The 17,563-nt window shown below is 44.8% G+C and overlaps 1 protein-coding gene across 1 annotated transcript in view; it reads left to right on the plus strand.

The window, feature by feature from the left end:
• Positions 1 to 8,139: 8,139 nt before the first annotated feature.
• LOC128948606 (serine/threonine-protein kinase pim-1-like) overlaps positions 8,140 to 17,563 on the plus strand; it is a gene marked incomplete at its 3' end in the record, with an annotated part of 44,627 nt that continues 35,203 nt past the window's right edge. The window contains exon 1 of the mRNA XM_054293377.1: positions 8,140 to 8,205. Coding sequence (XP_054149352.1) covers positions 8,140 to 8,205 — 66 coding nt within the window. The remainder of the gene's footprint in view (positions 8,206 to 17,563) is intronic.

Genomic DNA, 17,563 nt, shown 5'->3' on the forward strand with positions numbered 1-17,563 from the left:
CCTGCAGCATCACTGATACAGGACAGTATCCGGGGCCATGCTGCTAGGAGTAAAGCATGCCCACGGGGCTGTGGAAGAGATACCACTGATCCAAGTGTGTGCTTGGGGTCTGAAATCACGCTGCCACAGCCACTGGGGGGACAGCTATGCAAGCTGGCAGGGCTCATGGGAGCATACAGGAGTAAATGTGCATGTGCTGATCAGCTCAGCCCGGATTGCACATTCCTTCTCCTCCTCAGGTCATACTGATAGAATCTTGAACCTGACCATGAGTCCTGATGGTACAACAGTGGCCTCAGCAGCTGCTAATGAAACAGTGCAGGTCTGGAGCTGTTTTGAGATGGATCCCATAAAGAAGAAGGAGAAAAGAGAAGGCAAACAGTGCCAAAAGTGGGATTCTTCACCAGAGCATCCGCTGAGAGCACGAGATTGTTGTGGGGAGGGGGATATTTGGTTTTACACACTGTACAGTATTTTAAATGTCAATGAACTGCTTAACTTGACTTTTTCTTAATGGAGTCTTATGGAAAAAGAGCCGTGGCTCCTAAACCCAAGTCCTCCCTGAGGCTAGGGATCTGGGCAAGGAGTGGAGACCTAGGTCTTAAGGGCCAGTTTAGAGGCCCCTGAGCTTAGCACAGCCTAGCAGAAGGATGCTGTGCAAGGGCTGTACTTCTGTTTCTGTCCCAGATAAGACAGATATGTCACCTGCCCCATCTGGATGCTGACTACAAGCATAGCAGCTCCACCACAGGCTCAACTGAAAGCACAGCATGGCTGTGGCCTCAGTTTGTGTTGTCCTGGCCTGTCTCACAAGCCCAGAGACACCTTATCATGGCTCTGCAGGCAGATCTCAGTTTGTCTTGTTAGCTACAGGCAGCCATCACTGCCTGCCTATGGTGCTGGAGTAGAATAGCTGTTGGAAAACAAAGAAGGGAGAGAAATATAGAGCAACAGCTGTAATCACCCCAAAGGCTGGAAAGGGGCTGGCTCTGGCATGAAGCCTGATGCAAAACAAAAGGTTAGCTTACACTGCCACAGCCAGCCTGGATGTCATGCAAGAGCCACGCAAAGCACCACCAACCCTGTGCTCAGCCTTCAGTCACGTATTCTTCCAACAACTCTGATCTCCCTTCCCCTCCTGCTGACAGGAGGCCCTAGTGCCTCACTGAGGCTTCATGCAGGGGAGCAGGCACCAGGGCTCAGCTGACATTTATTGGGGCTTGACTCCCCTACACTTGTAAAAATGCCTTTTTTCCAGGCTGAACTGTGCTGGAGCAAGTTGCAGAAAATATATTTGAGCCCTTACCCGACCAACAACCAGCTCAGCCATGCTGCTTTGCACGGTGGAGCCGCAGTGTCTGAGGTTGCGGGGCTGCACCAGACCCATCAAGCCTGTCCTTCAGCTGCACCAGCATTGCCAGGGGCTGCTGGGGACACTGCACAGCTGATAAGCACCTTGGCCTGTACAAAGCAGCTCCACCAAGCCTGTGCCTCCCATCAGCCCTCAGTGATTAGCTGAGGGTGGATTATTAACTGTTTTCACCTTTCCCTCAGCACAGTGTCACACTGTGCCTAGCACCAGCTCGGCCTCCTGAGCCTTACAGCAGCTGGAACCTTCCAAGGTTCCGACTTGTGCTCTGCCAAGGCCAGTGAGTGTGTAACCACACCCACCACAGCACCCCCACACACACACATAAAGCTGATATGGGGGGCACAGTCTCAAAAACAGCCACTGAGCCAGCACCTTCCCAGCAGTGCTGCTGGTGCATCCCCATTTGGCCACTTGGGAAAGATCAGGAGGTCCAAGGATGGAGCTCTCCCTCAGACACAAATCCTAGGGCCACAGCTGTCTCTAAAGGGGAAGCAGGCAGGAACCCAGATGCAAGGCTGGGCTCTTCCACAGAGCTGTGCTGTTGTTGTAGGAGCCCTGCCCCACACCCCTGCACTTGGTGCTGGGAGTTAGCACAGACTTGCTTTGTGGGGCCACAGCTGATTAGGCCTTCCCTGGTCCGTGACCTGGAAGGAAAGCTTTATATGCCAAAAAGTTCCTGTCATTTTTGCAGTCCCATGTAAGAGCAGCTCAGCTTTCTCACAGACTCTTTCTTTCTCCTTAGCACATGCCCCACACCCCGATGCTGTGCATTACATAGCCCTTAGAAGACCTCTGAGCATTACTACAGAATAATGATACTGCAGGGTCTTTGACCCCATGCTGGTCTCCTACAGTCCTGGAGTGAGGAGGAGCAGAGGAAGGAAGTGGGCACTGATCCAGCAGGCCCAGTAAACACAGCCCTGTAAGGTGTGAATTCAGTTCACAGCATGACAGCATATTAATTACAAAGTACCATGGCCAGCCCATAGAAGAGCACAGCTAACAGTGTTATGAATCAGAAGCCTGACTAGGCCAATATTCAAGCAGCAATCAATTTATTATTTATTATGGCAAAGTATGAGCAATACAGCGCTGGGTACAGTGGGGGAAGTTTTCCCTCCAACTGCACACTGATAATTGAGGATTACAGGTATTTATAGGGGTACTCATCAGTTTTTTTCAGCAGTTTCTATTTCCAATCTTTTACTCATCAGCAATTTTTGTTCGAAATTTTTACATCACAATTCTATACACTACTGTGATTTTAATTTCTCAGGATGTATCTCAAAGGAGTATCCCCAGATGGTGACGGTCCCATTTCCAAAAGAAGAAAGATGAATCACATCTGGTGGGGTCCAGCTCCCCAGATGTGTGTCCACCTTTTAATTGCAGAGAATCCAAATCTCATAACAGTGATGTCCAGCTTCCCTTTGGTCAAAACCATAAACCCTTGAGGTGATGTTCATCTTTTTTTCTCAAACTGTTTTTCTCTGCTTCAATAAGGTGTGAGATAGGCATATTTCCTTTATATATATTCCAAAGCTACAGTTTCAATAATACAAGTAATATTCTAAAATTATACTTCAAAAGGTTATTATTGCAGAACTCTTTATGGATTAAATGCAAGCAAAAAGCAACATCTATAACACTTTAATTCAAATGCTCCTAAATCAACTAGGGTTGATTTGCAAACAAAAGATAGGTTCAAAAGCCTTTTTCCATGCTTTATTTTCCTCAGTTATTATTAGAATTAACAGCTCTCCCATTGTTGGGGTCCATGCATTTTGCATTCACAAATACACACATCGCCTGTTTGTGCCTGACACGAAACACAGCTTTGCATCTCACAGCCAAGAAAATGCACTCCTTGCTCTTCTGACACAGCTCTCTCTGTTCATGATGTGGGACAGCGAGTGCTGATGATGTGCAGGAGCTGATGCAAGGGACAGGGATGAGGATGCAGCAGGCACAGTGCCAAGCTGACAGAGGGATGATCTCTGGCAGTGGCACTGAAGGAGAAGAGTTTGCAGGCAGGACAGAAAATGGCTCTTTGTTTCACCTCTTCTTTCGGTGCTGCTAAGAATGTAGCCTGGAGCAAGCTGGGAACACCAGAGCCTGGAGCCCTTTCCAGGCAGGGCTGCATCAGACACAAACCAGCAGGGGACTGAGGAGCCCCTGGGGTAGCAGTGAGCAGCCTCGGGCTCTGCTCACTGCTGCTGGCATTTTCTATTGAACCATCTCCAAGGACTTCTGTTGTGCTCTGTATTTCTAAGGGTTTCCCCCCTTGGTTTTTTTTTGTTGTCTCCTGCACCTTTTTTTCTCCAAATTTTCCTACCCTGTCAGCAGCAGCTCCTGTCCAGAACTGGCTCTAAAATATCAGCAAAGTAGCTAGGAACAACAATGGGTGGAATCCTGCGGCTCAGGAATTCGTATGCCAGAGCCCTGCCTCTGCGTTATGCTTTGTCAGGACCTCCTTCTCTGTGCAAAACAAGGGACTAGTGGAGTCTTTTGCCAAAGAGCTCCTGAGAAGCAAATGTTGTGCTAGGTTTCTCAGGAGTGTATCCGTTAAGTTCATTGCCGGCAAACAGTAAGTAAGGCCAGGGTAGCAGAGCAGCTGGGAGCTGGTCACTCCCTGCAAAGGGCTGGTGCAGGATGTGGGAACACCAGGTTCCAGGATGGGCGAGCAGGGTCAATGTGCTCAAGGTGCTGCCAATGAGGTTTGGGTTCACTTAGAGAGTAGTCAGGAGCAGTGAGCACTGCAAGATCCAGCTGCAGTCCCCATCCACGTCCCTTTCAGTGCTGGCTTTAGGGTGTCTGCAGCCTGGATCCAGAGCTCCCTGGGGTGCTCCTGAGGCTGCCTTTGCACTCAGGGTGAGGATGCCCAGGAGCCCCTGAGGCCGGCAGTGGGCACCAGGGCTGGGGCTTGTGGCCTGGCAGGTGTGGCTCTGGGGGCTGTGACATGCCAGTCCATGGGTCACTGTCACTGCCCTCCGCAGCCCTGGCTAGCTCTGTGATGCTCCAGGAACAATGGCAAGAGGGGGGAACTGGCTAGGATAGGGTTTTGCCTGAGCCAGAACCTCTAGGCCAAATGCCGAGCAGTAGAAACCCCTGGAGGACCGAGTGAAGGAAGCAAAGGAAGCAAAGGAGGCTCTTCTGCGTTGTAAAGGGCAGCAATTTCATCAGGAGAAATAGGGGGAAGGTTCACAGCTGAGAATTCCCAAAGGAACAGATGTTGCAACAACCCCCAACATCCCTGTGACCGGATTTTTAAAATCTTTCAAAACAGGGGGTGGACACCATACAGTAACCAATAAGCGACTCTTGGGGTGCGGTTTTGAGGGCTACAACAAATCAGAACAAGGGGAGGAGAGAGCGTTGGGATAGGGATTGGATCTTAGGGTGAGGGACAGGGAACTTTCTGGAGCAAAGGGTAGGGTTTGGGCTGATGGATGGGGCAAAGGGGCGGGGTTGTCTTGACAGACAGGGAAAAATCTGGTGAGGAGGGAGGGGATTCCTTGAGGGACACTTGGTTAAGAGAGCATAACATAGAGGAGAAGCTAACTGTAATAACTCGGGGAGCACTTGAACATACCACTATATAACAGAACATTTGGCTCAATAAACTAACTCACTGCAACACAGAAATTCAGGCTTTCGGCAGCTGTGAGGTGGCACTATTAGAACCCGCAGCAGCTGGTGAAAGCCATCTCTCTCCTTCAGGTTCTTGCTATGCGGGAAGGTGCTGCGAGTTGTGGTGGCTGCACTCCCCCTTTGCTGGAGGATGATCTGTACCAGGGCAGAGCAGAAAGCTGCCATGGTGAGCAGAACATGCTCAGAGCATTGCAGTTCAGAGAATGGCACTGCCCCTGAAGGGCAAACAGCTTGAAAGCATAGAATTCTGTGCAGAACTGTTGCACAGATTTTCTCTTCTAGAACATGCCCATTTTTGTATACTGTAGATGAATACTCTGGGTTTTATAGAATACATGGGGTTTTTTCTTAAGTTTTTTGGGAGAACTCTCAAGTTTATTTCTGTTTGTATTTTACATCCCGCCTGCATACAGTTTTTTTTTTATTATGATTATTTTTCTTCAGTAAATACTTAGGGAAAAATACCTAAGCATTTTTTAATCCTTTGGGGTATTGTGATTAATATTCTTAGAAAGAAAACCTTGTTGAACAAGTGTGAAAACACAGAGAGAGGGAAAACAGTATAAAAGTCTTTTAGAAGAGGGCATGTAATAAGGACTGCAGAACTGAGTAATTCCTCCAAGTGCAGAATTAGCAAGATATATCCCCAAGAGTAACTGCCAAGATACTTCCTTAAACCAAGGGAAATGTGACCTGCAGCCATACGAAGCACAGCCAAAGCAATTGAAAACCTTTGGAAAAGAGGGAATTTTGCCAGTGACATCAGTCTGTCTGGATAACTGAGGGATGCCCATCAATATTGCACTACATTCCTCAATATTTGAAATGTCTTTTCTCCCAATTTCTGCAAAATGAATAAGCTGCAGTTGTTTACCATTAACTTAAGCTCTTAGGGGAATTACCAAGCACCATGTATGTTTTTCTGTAGCTGAGCAGGACTTGAGTTTCCCAAATCTTCTACAAAGCGGAAGGGAATCACACAGTTACTTGTGCTAATGTCAATGAAGGATTTAATGAAAGCAGGTGAATGAGAGCATTGCATTGTAAAACTTCCACATGCAAGAAAACAGGAGTCCACTTAGAATAAAACATAGAAGGCTAGCATAACATCAGAACAGGATAAAATGAAATTGCTAGACAGGAACTGATGCGTCAGAAATTAGGTGTATCATTTCTGATACATCTGCATGCATTTGCAAGCTAAAACAGAAAAGGAAGGGCAGAGATAATAAGGAACGAAGATTTTAAAATTGCACTGTGCAGAAGAGACACACAAACCACCAGTGTGAACACAGCTGGGAGATTCAGCTTGGAGATGGATTAGAGTGGAATCCATTCACTGGAGGTCTCTGGTGCACATGAGTGCAAAGACTGAGGAAAAAAGGAGAAAAGTTTAATTTCTGAAAGCTATTTAGATTCCTGGAAGCATTGTCTAGAGATCTAAAAATCTAAAGCCTCAGAGAATCTGAACCTAAACCATCCCCAAATGGATTGATCAGGTATGATGTGCACATCTCTGCTGTTTTCAGAGTCAATGAAATTGTCAGTTAGTGTCTGGAAATTAGGAATGCCCACCCAGATTTTATCTCCCTTACTTTAAGAACACCTTAATAAGGCACTTCAGGAACTGAACACTGGCATTCTCACCCTGCTCTATTTACTTTACATTTGAATACAGGCTGGTAGAAGGAGAAATCGGGCTTTAATTTCTCCCCAAATTACCTGTTGCACTTTCAGGTTAGGAGTAGATGTAAAATTCAGCTAATCACTCTGTCTATCCATGAATATTCCACTAGTGAACTGACCTACAGAACATCCTTTTTCTCTTTTGTACCTTCCTAAATGGTGCCCAATGAACAGAACACTCGCATAAATTGAGATGGACAAAACCTCTTGTTCGTTACACAATAGGCAACCATGTGATTGGAAAATACATGGTTGGTTATCCGTATGATAGTGATTCAGAGATACATGGTCAACCATATGATTAAGAAATACATAACCGCATAACCTAAAAATATATATATATATATCAAGTTACTATTGTTTGCTAAATTCAATCATGTATTGCGCAAATACTAACCATGTGAAAGGCTGAGGTTTTAGGAACTAAGAAGAGCTAGCCGAGAAACAGAAACTAGCCAAACACCACCCCATAAAAGGAAGGCAAGTACTCCGAGGTCAAGAGTACAGGCCTGAGGAAGACCTCAAGCCTTCATCCAGTGACCACCAAAGGGAAGAAGACGACCCCCTAGCAACAACTGGAGCATGCGCCAAGGGAAGGACACGTCTACGGAAATGGACTAGTATAAAAAGGGGACTTGTGAGATACCGGGTGCGGCAGTTGGTGGAGCGGGGACTCCCCTGTCGCCCAGCGCTGAATCTTTTGCTTATGCTGTATGCAATGAATTAATAAATTCAAATTGGAAATATATATTGCTCCTTTTTGAGTCCGTCTATAACAATTTGGTGCCGTGACTCGGATGGTGAGGGAGCGACGGTGTTTGGGAGGCGCCCCACCCCATCTCCGGGTGGCCCAACATCCGACCTTCCTACCTCACGACCACCGACAAACCTAAAACTATACTCATAAGCGAAAGGGAGACACCGGTGAACCCCTTAATCTTCTGTGCACAGAGTCCGGACGAAGACGCAGGACACGTAAGTCACGTAAGCCGTAAGTTTGGGTCCCGGGGTATAAAGGCACTCCGGAAGAAATGAGATCCGTCCAATTGGGGTTGAGATCCTGGGGCAAGGATCCTGAAGTGCAAAGGGCACTCCGAAGGGATGGAACAGGGGAAGAAGTCTCCTGCATGCTCCAGATGAGCCCTTGGAGGGCGAGAGATCCTCGAGTGCAAGCAAGTGAGGTGTACATGAGAGGGGAACCGACAGTCGGATTCCCCAAGTGAGTGTGGACCCTCAGTAGTGCGGTTCCCATTGGTCCGCGAGGACGCGGGCCACGAACAAGGGGAAGCGAGTGGTGATTTGTGTGTGAGAGGCACTCCAAAAGAATGGGACAGGGGAAAAGCAAGCCCCCTATTTCTATTAAATTTTCTCCGGCACCAAAAGATAGTCTGTTGGAGTTTATGCTAGAAAATTGGAGACATTTTCCGGAGATGATTCAGTATGATGTTGAGTTTGAGAAGAAGAAGAAACTTTTAAGAGTGTATATCGGCCCATCAGTAAAAATCCCTTTCTTTAGTCAGGAAGAAAGTGATTATGTAATAATATGGGTCAAGCAACCAGGTACATTGATGCTTAAGTTGGCAGAACGAAAGGAGTATGAGAAGAAGAGGGAATCTCCTGAGGAGGACCCCCTGATACCTCCACTCCCCCAAGATCCCTCACTCCCACTATACCCAGACTCACCGCTCGGGCAGGCACTGCTACGATCGCATTCTGTAACACAGGCATGGGAAAACATTAGACAAAGGCTGGAGAAAGTAGATAATTGGCAAGGCAGAGGTCGAGATGAATTGCTGCAGGAGATACAGCGCGTGTTTGCATGGAAAGATGTCGCCCAGGAGTTAGGGGGAAATGGGTTTGGAAAGCGAAGGCAGGGAAATAGTCAGGATACTGAAAGGAAAGGGAATGGTCAGGACACTGGGATGAAGGAGCCTAAAGCCTGCTTTTATTGCGGAAGGAAGGGACACTTCAAACGAGAGTGTAGGGTCAGGATCCGGGATGAGAAAACCTTTCAGGAGAATCAGAGAGGGCGGGAGCTAACGAAGAGGACCGAAGAAAGGGCCTTGATAATAAATCTAAGAGTAGGTCCTCAAGACGAAGAACTTGCATTTTTGGTAAATACAGGAATTTCTCGGTCGACAGTGGCAAAATTACCCCAGGGATGTGAGATACGTAGTGAGCAAGTTCCAGTAATTGGAATTACGGGAGAGGCTTTCCCTGTTCCTGTAATAAAAGGAGTACAAATTGAAGCAGGTAACAAATTTAAAGTAAATGATTTGCTGTTGCTGCCAGAGGCCGAGAATAATATGTTAGGCAGAGACCTAATAATAGCCTTAAAATTACAGATAACACCCTGTGAAGGAAAACTCAAAATTCATTCTTTAACTGAAGAAGATAATCTAGAAATCAATGACACAGGAGGGCATTCAGGTGAAGTGGGAGAAGTTTAGGATAAGGGAGTCTGGTCCCCTTAGTCCCTCCTGGTCAGCACAAACCTGAGAATTTTATAAAATCGGAAGGGGACTTAATAAACATTCAAAAGAAAGGGTTAATATAATTGATAATTCAGATATTGGAAGCTTTAAAAGGGTTCAAAGAAAGTAGCAGTAGTTCATGCAAAAGAACATCAGAAAGGGAGGGATATTAGAGTTAGAGAAATAATTTGGCTAATAAAAGAAGTAAAAAGAGCAGCCCTAATTGGCAGTTATAGGAAAATGAAGAACAACATTTAAGGAGGAAGAGTGAGTTTTTCCTGATGATGATGCCAAAAACCAATGGCACATTAGATTTTAGATAACTGGTATAAACAGACACACTGGGAAACTAGAGCCTTTTTGTGATCACTCTTTAAAATTTTATGGGTGTATAGGGATATTTGAAATTGGAAAATAAATTACCCAGGGGTGTCTTACCTGTTAAACGGTAAATAAGAAGGTGTTAAGATTAGAGAGGTCAGGGGCTCTATTTAATAGGGACTCGGAAACAACATAATGAGCCCTTGATAAAACTTAAGGTGGGTCCCCAACACTAGGAAATATCTTTCCTGGTAGACACCGGGGCTGAGAGATCAACTATTCAGTTTTTACCAAAAGAATGTAACTTATCTAAATAGCAATAGGGGATTTTCATTGGTTCCAGGATTTTTAGAACCCTGTATGTCTCCTTTTAATACGCCCATTCTTCCTGTTCGGAAACCAAATGGTACCTATCATCTGGTACACGATTTAAGAGAAATAAACAAACGCACAGTGGCCCGATTTCCAGTAGTGACTAACCCATGCACTCTCTTGAGAAAAGTGGGGCCAGACAATTTGTGGTATAGTGTAAGTAGACCTGAAGGATGCCTTTGGGGCATATCCTCTAGCAGAAGACAGTCGGAACTATTTTGCCTTTGAAAGGGAAAGATCCAGATACTGGATGGAGACAATAATTGAGGTGAACTGTGTTACCACAGGGATTCACGGAATCTCCTAATTTTATTTGGGCAAGCTTTAGAACAATTAACCATTAAAACTACAGCTCTGCAAAACCCTGCTGAATTCATAAATGGAAAATGGGGCGCAGAACCATTAGAGCGCGATTGTATAATCACCATAGAAGAACAAGTAAAAATAAGACCAGATGTGGAGGAGGAAGAATTAGACACCGGAGAAAAGTTATTAAATACTAGAGTCAGGGCCATTAGATAAATCTTAGTCAGCCCAGGCGTGTGAATTATAATCCGTACTGCGTGCTTTACAGATTCCAAATATTGTTATGGAGTAATACATACATACGAAAAAAATTATGGGAAGAGAAGGGGCTGATAAGTTCTCAAGGAAAGGATTTGGTTCACAAAAATCTTATCTCAGAAGTATTAACTCATGGTGGAAAATAACCAAGGGAAGAGAGACAATTAATTTGCTTGTCTTGTTATGATTATGTATTTAGCTAGCTAATTATGGAACATATTGCTAGGATTTATGTTTGGGGATATCTTTGAGATTGGGAGACAGGACCCTTCCGGCCGCAACTGGATCGATAGGGAACCTAAAGCAATTGGTTCCTGAATAAAATTCAGGAGAGCCCTATGGGGGAAAGGGAATGATTGCTCAAAGATCTCTTTTGGATCTTGCATTACATCAGGTAGAGCGTGGAGATTGGGTCCTGGTCCACAGCTGGAAGGAGAGCCCCCTCACACTAAAGTGGGAGGGATCCTATCAAGCCTTACTAACTACGTCAAGCTTTACTAACAACGGACACCGTAATCAAAAACCACAGAAAAAGGCTGGATCCATGCGAGCCGAATAAAAGGACCAATAGAACAATCACCTCGACCAGGGGGCCAAACTACAAAGAACTCTAAATGGGAAGTAAGCGAAGTACCAGGAAACTTCAAGGTGAAACTGAAAAAGAAACAGACCTTGAATGCTAGGACTGGGCAAAGATAAGTGGGACGGTTTGCACCACTACTACCAGGGTAGTGATGGCTGTTATTATATGTGGGAAGGAGGAATACCTGTAACAAATCTAGATGTAATAAGTGACCTTGGGGGTATGTATGAATGTTGGGATTGGGTATATTGTACCTTTTTACTGGTGGACAGGAAATCAGGAAAAATAATTGAAGAAGGAAAAGGATTACAGAGCTCAAGAATAAGGGTTACATGTAATGCTCGGGGATGTTGGGGAAGCTGTAATCCATTTGTTTGCTTCGAGTGCATAATATGTAATGAAAGGTGGTGGACCCATTGTCGTAACGGTTATCCTCCTAGGGGAGCCTGCCATAATTGTTACAGAGAACAACGAAAACTAACCGAACAGACATTGGTAACTCGAGTAGCATCTGAAACCCTTAAAGTGGGCTCCAAAAATTGGTGGAACATCTATACTAAGGGAGTAAACCCCCAGTACTACTGTTACCATTCAAACGAACCAACACTGTTCATTACAAAAATTGTTGCAGGAGTTTGCCGGGGGTGGATCCCTGACCCGAGCTGTCTAGCTCCTCAGGTGAAAGAAGCAAAGTGGTATCAATATCTTCAACGAGCCAGGAAAAAGGGGCGAAAAACTCCTCCTGAAGACTACCCTTGCTGCCGAGAAGATGGATCACCCCATAGCTCAAACCAACCAAGTTGATGGGCAAGGCAGAGGGGCTGATAACTGTGGGGGAGAGGGCCCTAAAATTAGACCTGGACAAAATTGGGACCACTCTAAGCAAAAGCAACAGTATCAAAAACGACAAAATTTGGAACAAGGAAACTATGGCAGCCGCTATGACAATTGGAAAAACTACCTTAAGACTTTTAGAATACTCTTAATAATGTTAATGATTGGGAACTGTAAATCTCAAACACATGAGCCCTTTAAATGGTCATTAATTAGGTGGGAAGTCCAAGTTGTAATCAGTAGCATTACCCAAGCGGGACCCCCTTCATTTAAAGTATATCTGACACAATTAGTCACCTTTTGGGGAGGTCAAGACAACCCCACAGATCATTGGAATACAGGAAAGAGGTATAAAGCTTTCTACATGTGCCCAGCGTCAAACCCTGGGAAAACTTACTGCAACTACCCGGGGTATAACTATTGTAGGTATTGGGGCTGTGAAATGATAGCTTTGGGATTTACCCCAGGGGGAGGACCTGACAAATTTTTGCAGGTTGGGAGAGGCCCTCCAGGATGTACACCTCCACAATATGCAGCTGGTGGAAAAATTATAGGAGAGACTCGAGTAGAACGCCCAGGATGGTGCCAATATCTGTATTTCAATGTCACTCAGCCAGACGATATAGGTTGGCTAATAGGGAAAACTTGGGGGATTCAATTATGGGGACCAGGAACAAATAGGGGAGGTATGATACTCATTAAAAAGGAAATTGTTCCACATGACCCCAAACCTGTTGGACCCAACCATGTGATAGCAAACCTAGGTAATAGCTTAGGAGGACCCAACTCTGTGATAGCAGATTCAGGTAATAGTCTAGGAGAGATGAGGAATGAAACTGAAATCAACAAGAAGCAGGTAGAACAGATAGAAGCGACTTCGACTGATGAGGGAGATAACATACTTTGGAGAATCTTACACACTACATTCGAGGTACTAAACAGTACCTATCCTAACTTAACAAAGGAATGCTGGTTATGCTACAGTGCTAAACCTCCTTTCTACGAAGCCATAGGGAACACTGCGAGGCCCAAAAGAATAAATGGGACTAATCCTGCACAATGTTTGTGGAAAAAAGGACAGGATAGAACTCCGGGAATTACCCTATCACAAGTAACTGGGAAAGGGAGATGTATTGGAACTGTTCCAGAGAATAAGAAACATTTGTGTCAAATAACTAAATCAGTGCAGGATACCTTAAGACCAGCTGAGTGGTTAATTCCGGCAGCTAATACCAAATGGGTATGTAATACCCTAGGCGTGACCCCCTGTATCTCTATAACAGCCTTTGATGAAAGTCATGAATTTTGCATACAGGTAGTAGTAGTCCCCCGGATTATCTATCATCCTAAGGAATACGTATACTCTCAAAGCCATATTTCAAAACATCATTTGCAGAAACAGGAACCCTTTACAGCCCTCAGGGTTGCGGCATTACTAACCATCGGGGGAGCCGGAATAGGAACAGGCACGGTGGCGCTTGTACATCAGCAACAGGGGTTTAAAGCTTTAAGAGCTGCTGTAGATGAGGATCTTAAGAAAATTGACAAATCTATTAATGAATTGGTAAACTCACTCCGATCACTTTCGGAAGTAGTTTTACAAAATCGAAGGGGGTTAGACTTATTGTTTTTGCAGCAAGGTGGCCTTTGTGTAGCCCTTCGGGAGGAATGCTGCACGTATGTCGATAGTACTGGAATAGCAGTAGATACCATGGCCGAGTTACGTAAACAAATAGAGAAAAGAGAGAAAGAGAGAGAATCCCAACAAAACTGGTATGAATCTTTATTTAACTATTCCCCATGGCTTACCACCTTGTTGTCCACCATCGCAGGACCGGTAATCTTGCTGTTGTTAGGGTTGACCTTTGGGCCATGTATATTCAATAAAATAGTTAGCTTAGTGAACTCCCGATCTGAAGCAGTCCATTTAATGATGATGAAAGCAGAGTATAAATCTCTAGATACCATAGAAGTAGAGGACTATTTGGACTTGAGTAGAAAAGAACTTCAAAGGTTTAGTGAACAGAATGATAAATAAAGGAAATACTTGGAACTAAGTCGATTCGAATTAACTAGATTTGACGAACAAGAGGATAAAAAGAAAAAGGGGGGATTGAGATGGACAAAACCTCTTGTTCGTTACACAATAGGCAACCATGTGATTGGAAAATACATGGTTGGTTATCCGTATGATAGTGATTCAGAGATACGTGGTCAACCATATGATTAAGAAATACATAACCGCATAACCTAAAAATATATATATATATATCGTTACTATTGTTTGCTAAATTCAATCATGTATTGTGCAAATACTAACCATGTGAAAGGCTGAGGTTTTAGGAACTAAGAAGAGCTAGCCGAGAAACAGAAACTAGCCAAACACCACCCCATATAAGGAAGGCAAGAGCTCCGAGATCAAGAGTACAGGCCCGAGGAAGACCTCAAGCCTTCATCCAGCGACCACCAAAGGGAAGAAGACGACCCCCTAGCAACAACTGGAGCATGTGCCAAGGGAAGGGCACGTCTACGGAAATGGACTAGTATAAAAAGGGGACTTGTGAGATACCAGGTGCGGCAGTTGGTGGAGCGGGGACTCCCCTGTCGCCCAGCGCTGAATCTTTTGCTTATGCTGTATGCAATGAATTAATAAATTCAAATTGGAAATATATATTGCTCCTTTTTGAGTCCGTCTATAACATAAATCTCACAGAAAATCCCCAAAATTGCTGAAATTAACACACAATTCCATGATAAAAGCTTCTGAGAAAAGGCTTGACAGGATCACTGAACAAACTGAAACTTGGAAGAGAAACACGCATTTCTGCACTGATCAAGGGGAAAGAAAAAGAAATGCTGTAAAAATTCCAAGTGGAAGGTAAGGAGAAACACAGGAAGCAGAGAAGGAACAAGGCCCTGTCAGATGACCTGTGCAAGGTAACTTTGTGCCCCAGCATTGTTAGAGGTCATTCCCTGTCATTGGTGCAAGCAGCTGGAGACATAAATGCTGATTGATTTGTGGGCCACAGTTTTGATAAGTGCAGAGGTGGTTCAATAACGTGACATGAGGGAGTTCCCTCAGAGCAACTGGGATGCCAGAAAGAAGTGAACAGCTCACCACAGCCCGGCCCGCTCAGCTGCTTTTCCTTCTGACCCCCCTGGGGAGGCTCTGACATTTCCTCTTCCCTGATGGAAGCGCAGCTGCTGCCAAGGGAAACGTCCCCACACTCACTCAGTGTTCCCTTTGCTTGGCAGATGTCCCATCTGCTGTCCCTGCCCAGGAGAGCTGCTCTGCTCGGGAGGAGGAGCCCGAGTGAGAGCCTGGGAACATCGGCGGCTGCAATCCCTCCTGATCTAGCGCTGTTTATGGATGTGTAGTTAGATTTGGATAGTTACAAGTATAGGGATATTTACATACACTGACTGCTATTTGCATAGGGATAGTATGTGTGTATATTGTTATATTGATGCGTGTATATTCATCTGTTTACATACTTGTACAGCTCTGTAGCTGTGCATTTCTATTGCTGGGGTTGTATTGATGTTTTTATTGGTCCATTGACATTTGTGTATTTATAGACAGCTTTGTTATGTTTGTATTATATTGTCATGTTATATGTCATGAAATATGTAATGCATGTTTACATCTCTATATTATTATGCCTATATATGTATTTACTTCTATTTATTATGTATGGAGTTGTATAGTTCTAAAATTCTATTTATTTAGTTCTGGATCTGAGATTCTTTAGAGAGGGATATTGATGTTTCTGTATTTGTATATGGGCTGTATGGTTGTAGTAATATGTAATAAATTTAATTGCTAAACTTCAATTCAGTAACTTCAATATTTGTGTACAGTGAGTTGTTGCAGAGGGTTGCAGTAAAGTAATTTTTTTTTCACTGAAGTTGATATTTGCATATATTTACATAGCACAGTTCTCAGAATAAATTAGATTTTAATCATAAATTGATATGTCAGTGTTTCTATATTGGTAACACAGGTGTTGTAATTTAAAATAAATTTCATTTTTAAACATAAGTTAATGTTTGTGTATTTGTACATTAGTAGTGCGGGTGTAACTGTCTGCAATAAATGCAATGTTTCAATGAAAGTAAGCGTAGATTTGTGCTACCCAAAGCCATGGGCAGGTGTAAATGCTGGAAGATTCTGGCCATGCCAATCTCCGGCCATGCCCAGCACATGCCCCACCTGCACTCAGGCTGGGCAGGGGAAGCGCAGATTTGGGCTGGCAGCAGAGCCCCACGTTGGCTCAGAACTCGCTGCAGAGGCTGCTGAGAAAACTCCGGGGCTCCATGAGCACAGAATCCAAGCAGGAGCCACCCGGGGAGGACAAACCCCTCATCCCACAGGCAGCTCTTTAGGAAAGTGCTCCAAGTGTGCCCCTGAAGCTCATCCCGGAGACCAGAAGCCAGCAGGGATCCTGAGCCAGCTCTGCTGCCTTTGGCACCACTTTGGCAAATGAGCTGCAGCAAGGGGGAGGCAGCAGCGACTGTGACTGCTGCAGGCCATGGACACAAGTGCTGAGATGCTCCAAAATCCAGAAGGAGGCTGGAGAGCTGGGAATCAACTTGGCATTTCAGCGCCAAGCTCTCACAGGCACTGAAATGATGGAATCCCTTTGTGTGAAGTGACCTGGAAGAACTGACAGGGAGTTGCTGCTAGGATCAGCAGTAGCAGAAAGCAAAAATGTACAAACACTAGGAGATAATCTAATATCCCCCACAAGCAATGGCTTCAAAAATGACCTCATACATTCATCATATTATATTAATTATATTTTATTATAATATATTACATTACATTACATTACATTATATTAATAAAATATATAATACATAATATACATAATATTCATGAAATTTAATGCACATGTATTTTTGGACAATTTTATTTTTTGATATATATTTTCATTTAAGATACATATTTGAAATAGCCTTTCAGCTTGGGAGAGTGAAGATTTACAACAGTGCAAAACCATCTGCACACACAGCAGTCAGCCTCCGGGTGTGTGCATGCACACCCACCCACTGTGCTTGCTCTTCTCAGCATCTCGGGGCTGCTGTTTGCACAGAATTGGGATGAATTTCACTCGACAGAGACACGAGTGGGCTGTCCAGCTTGTCATGAACACTCATGTGGCAATGAACAACAGAGAGCTCTCAAATCCCATTATCACATGTCATTTCATTCCTGCTGGGCAATGCGGAACTCTAAAAAAGACAGAGAAAAGGGGTGGAAAACATTGGCATCATGCTACTGCTGGTGTCCTCCTGGAGGAAAATCTGTTGGGTTTCTTAAGGTGGTAGCTTTCCAAAACCTAGGAAAACTGCTCAGCACTGGTAGCCCAATTGTGAATGGTTTTCTTGACTTGGCAAAGCTGGGGTGTTAACAATGGACTCTGTCCTTGGTCCAAATCACCTGCCCTCACCTGCAGACAAAAGCACCACCAGCAGCAGCAGCTACATCTGTCAGTTTTCTCAAAAAGCTGTGTTAAATTTGGGAGAGGAAAGGAAAACACATCAGACACTGTGGATTAATGACAAGACTCAGAGGAACAGTTCCAAAGCAAAGGGCAGCAGCTTCTCTCTGGGCCACTCCTTGTGCCCCAAGGCAGCTGGGCTGCCCTGGCTGCCCAGGACCCTGCGCCCCGCGGGCTCTGCAGAGCTGCACAGCGGGGAGGC

This window comes from Melozone crissalis, unplaced genomic scaffold (assembly GCF_028551555.1).
Source record: "Melozone crissalis strain CALT ecotype California unplaced genomic scaffold, PUWL_Pcris_2 ptg000139l_1, whole genome shotgun sequence".
NCBI lineage: Eukaryota > Metazoa > Chordata > Aves > Passeriformes > Passerellidae > Melozone > Melozone crissalis.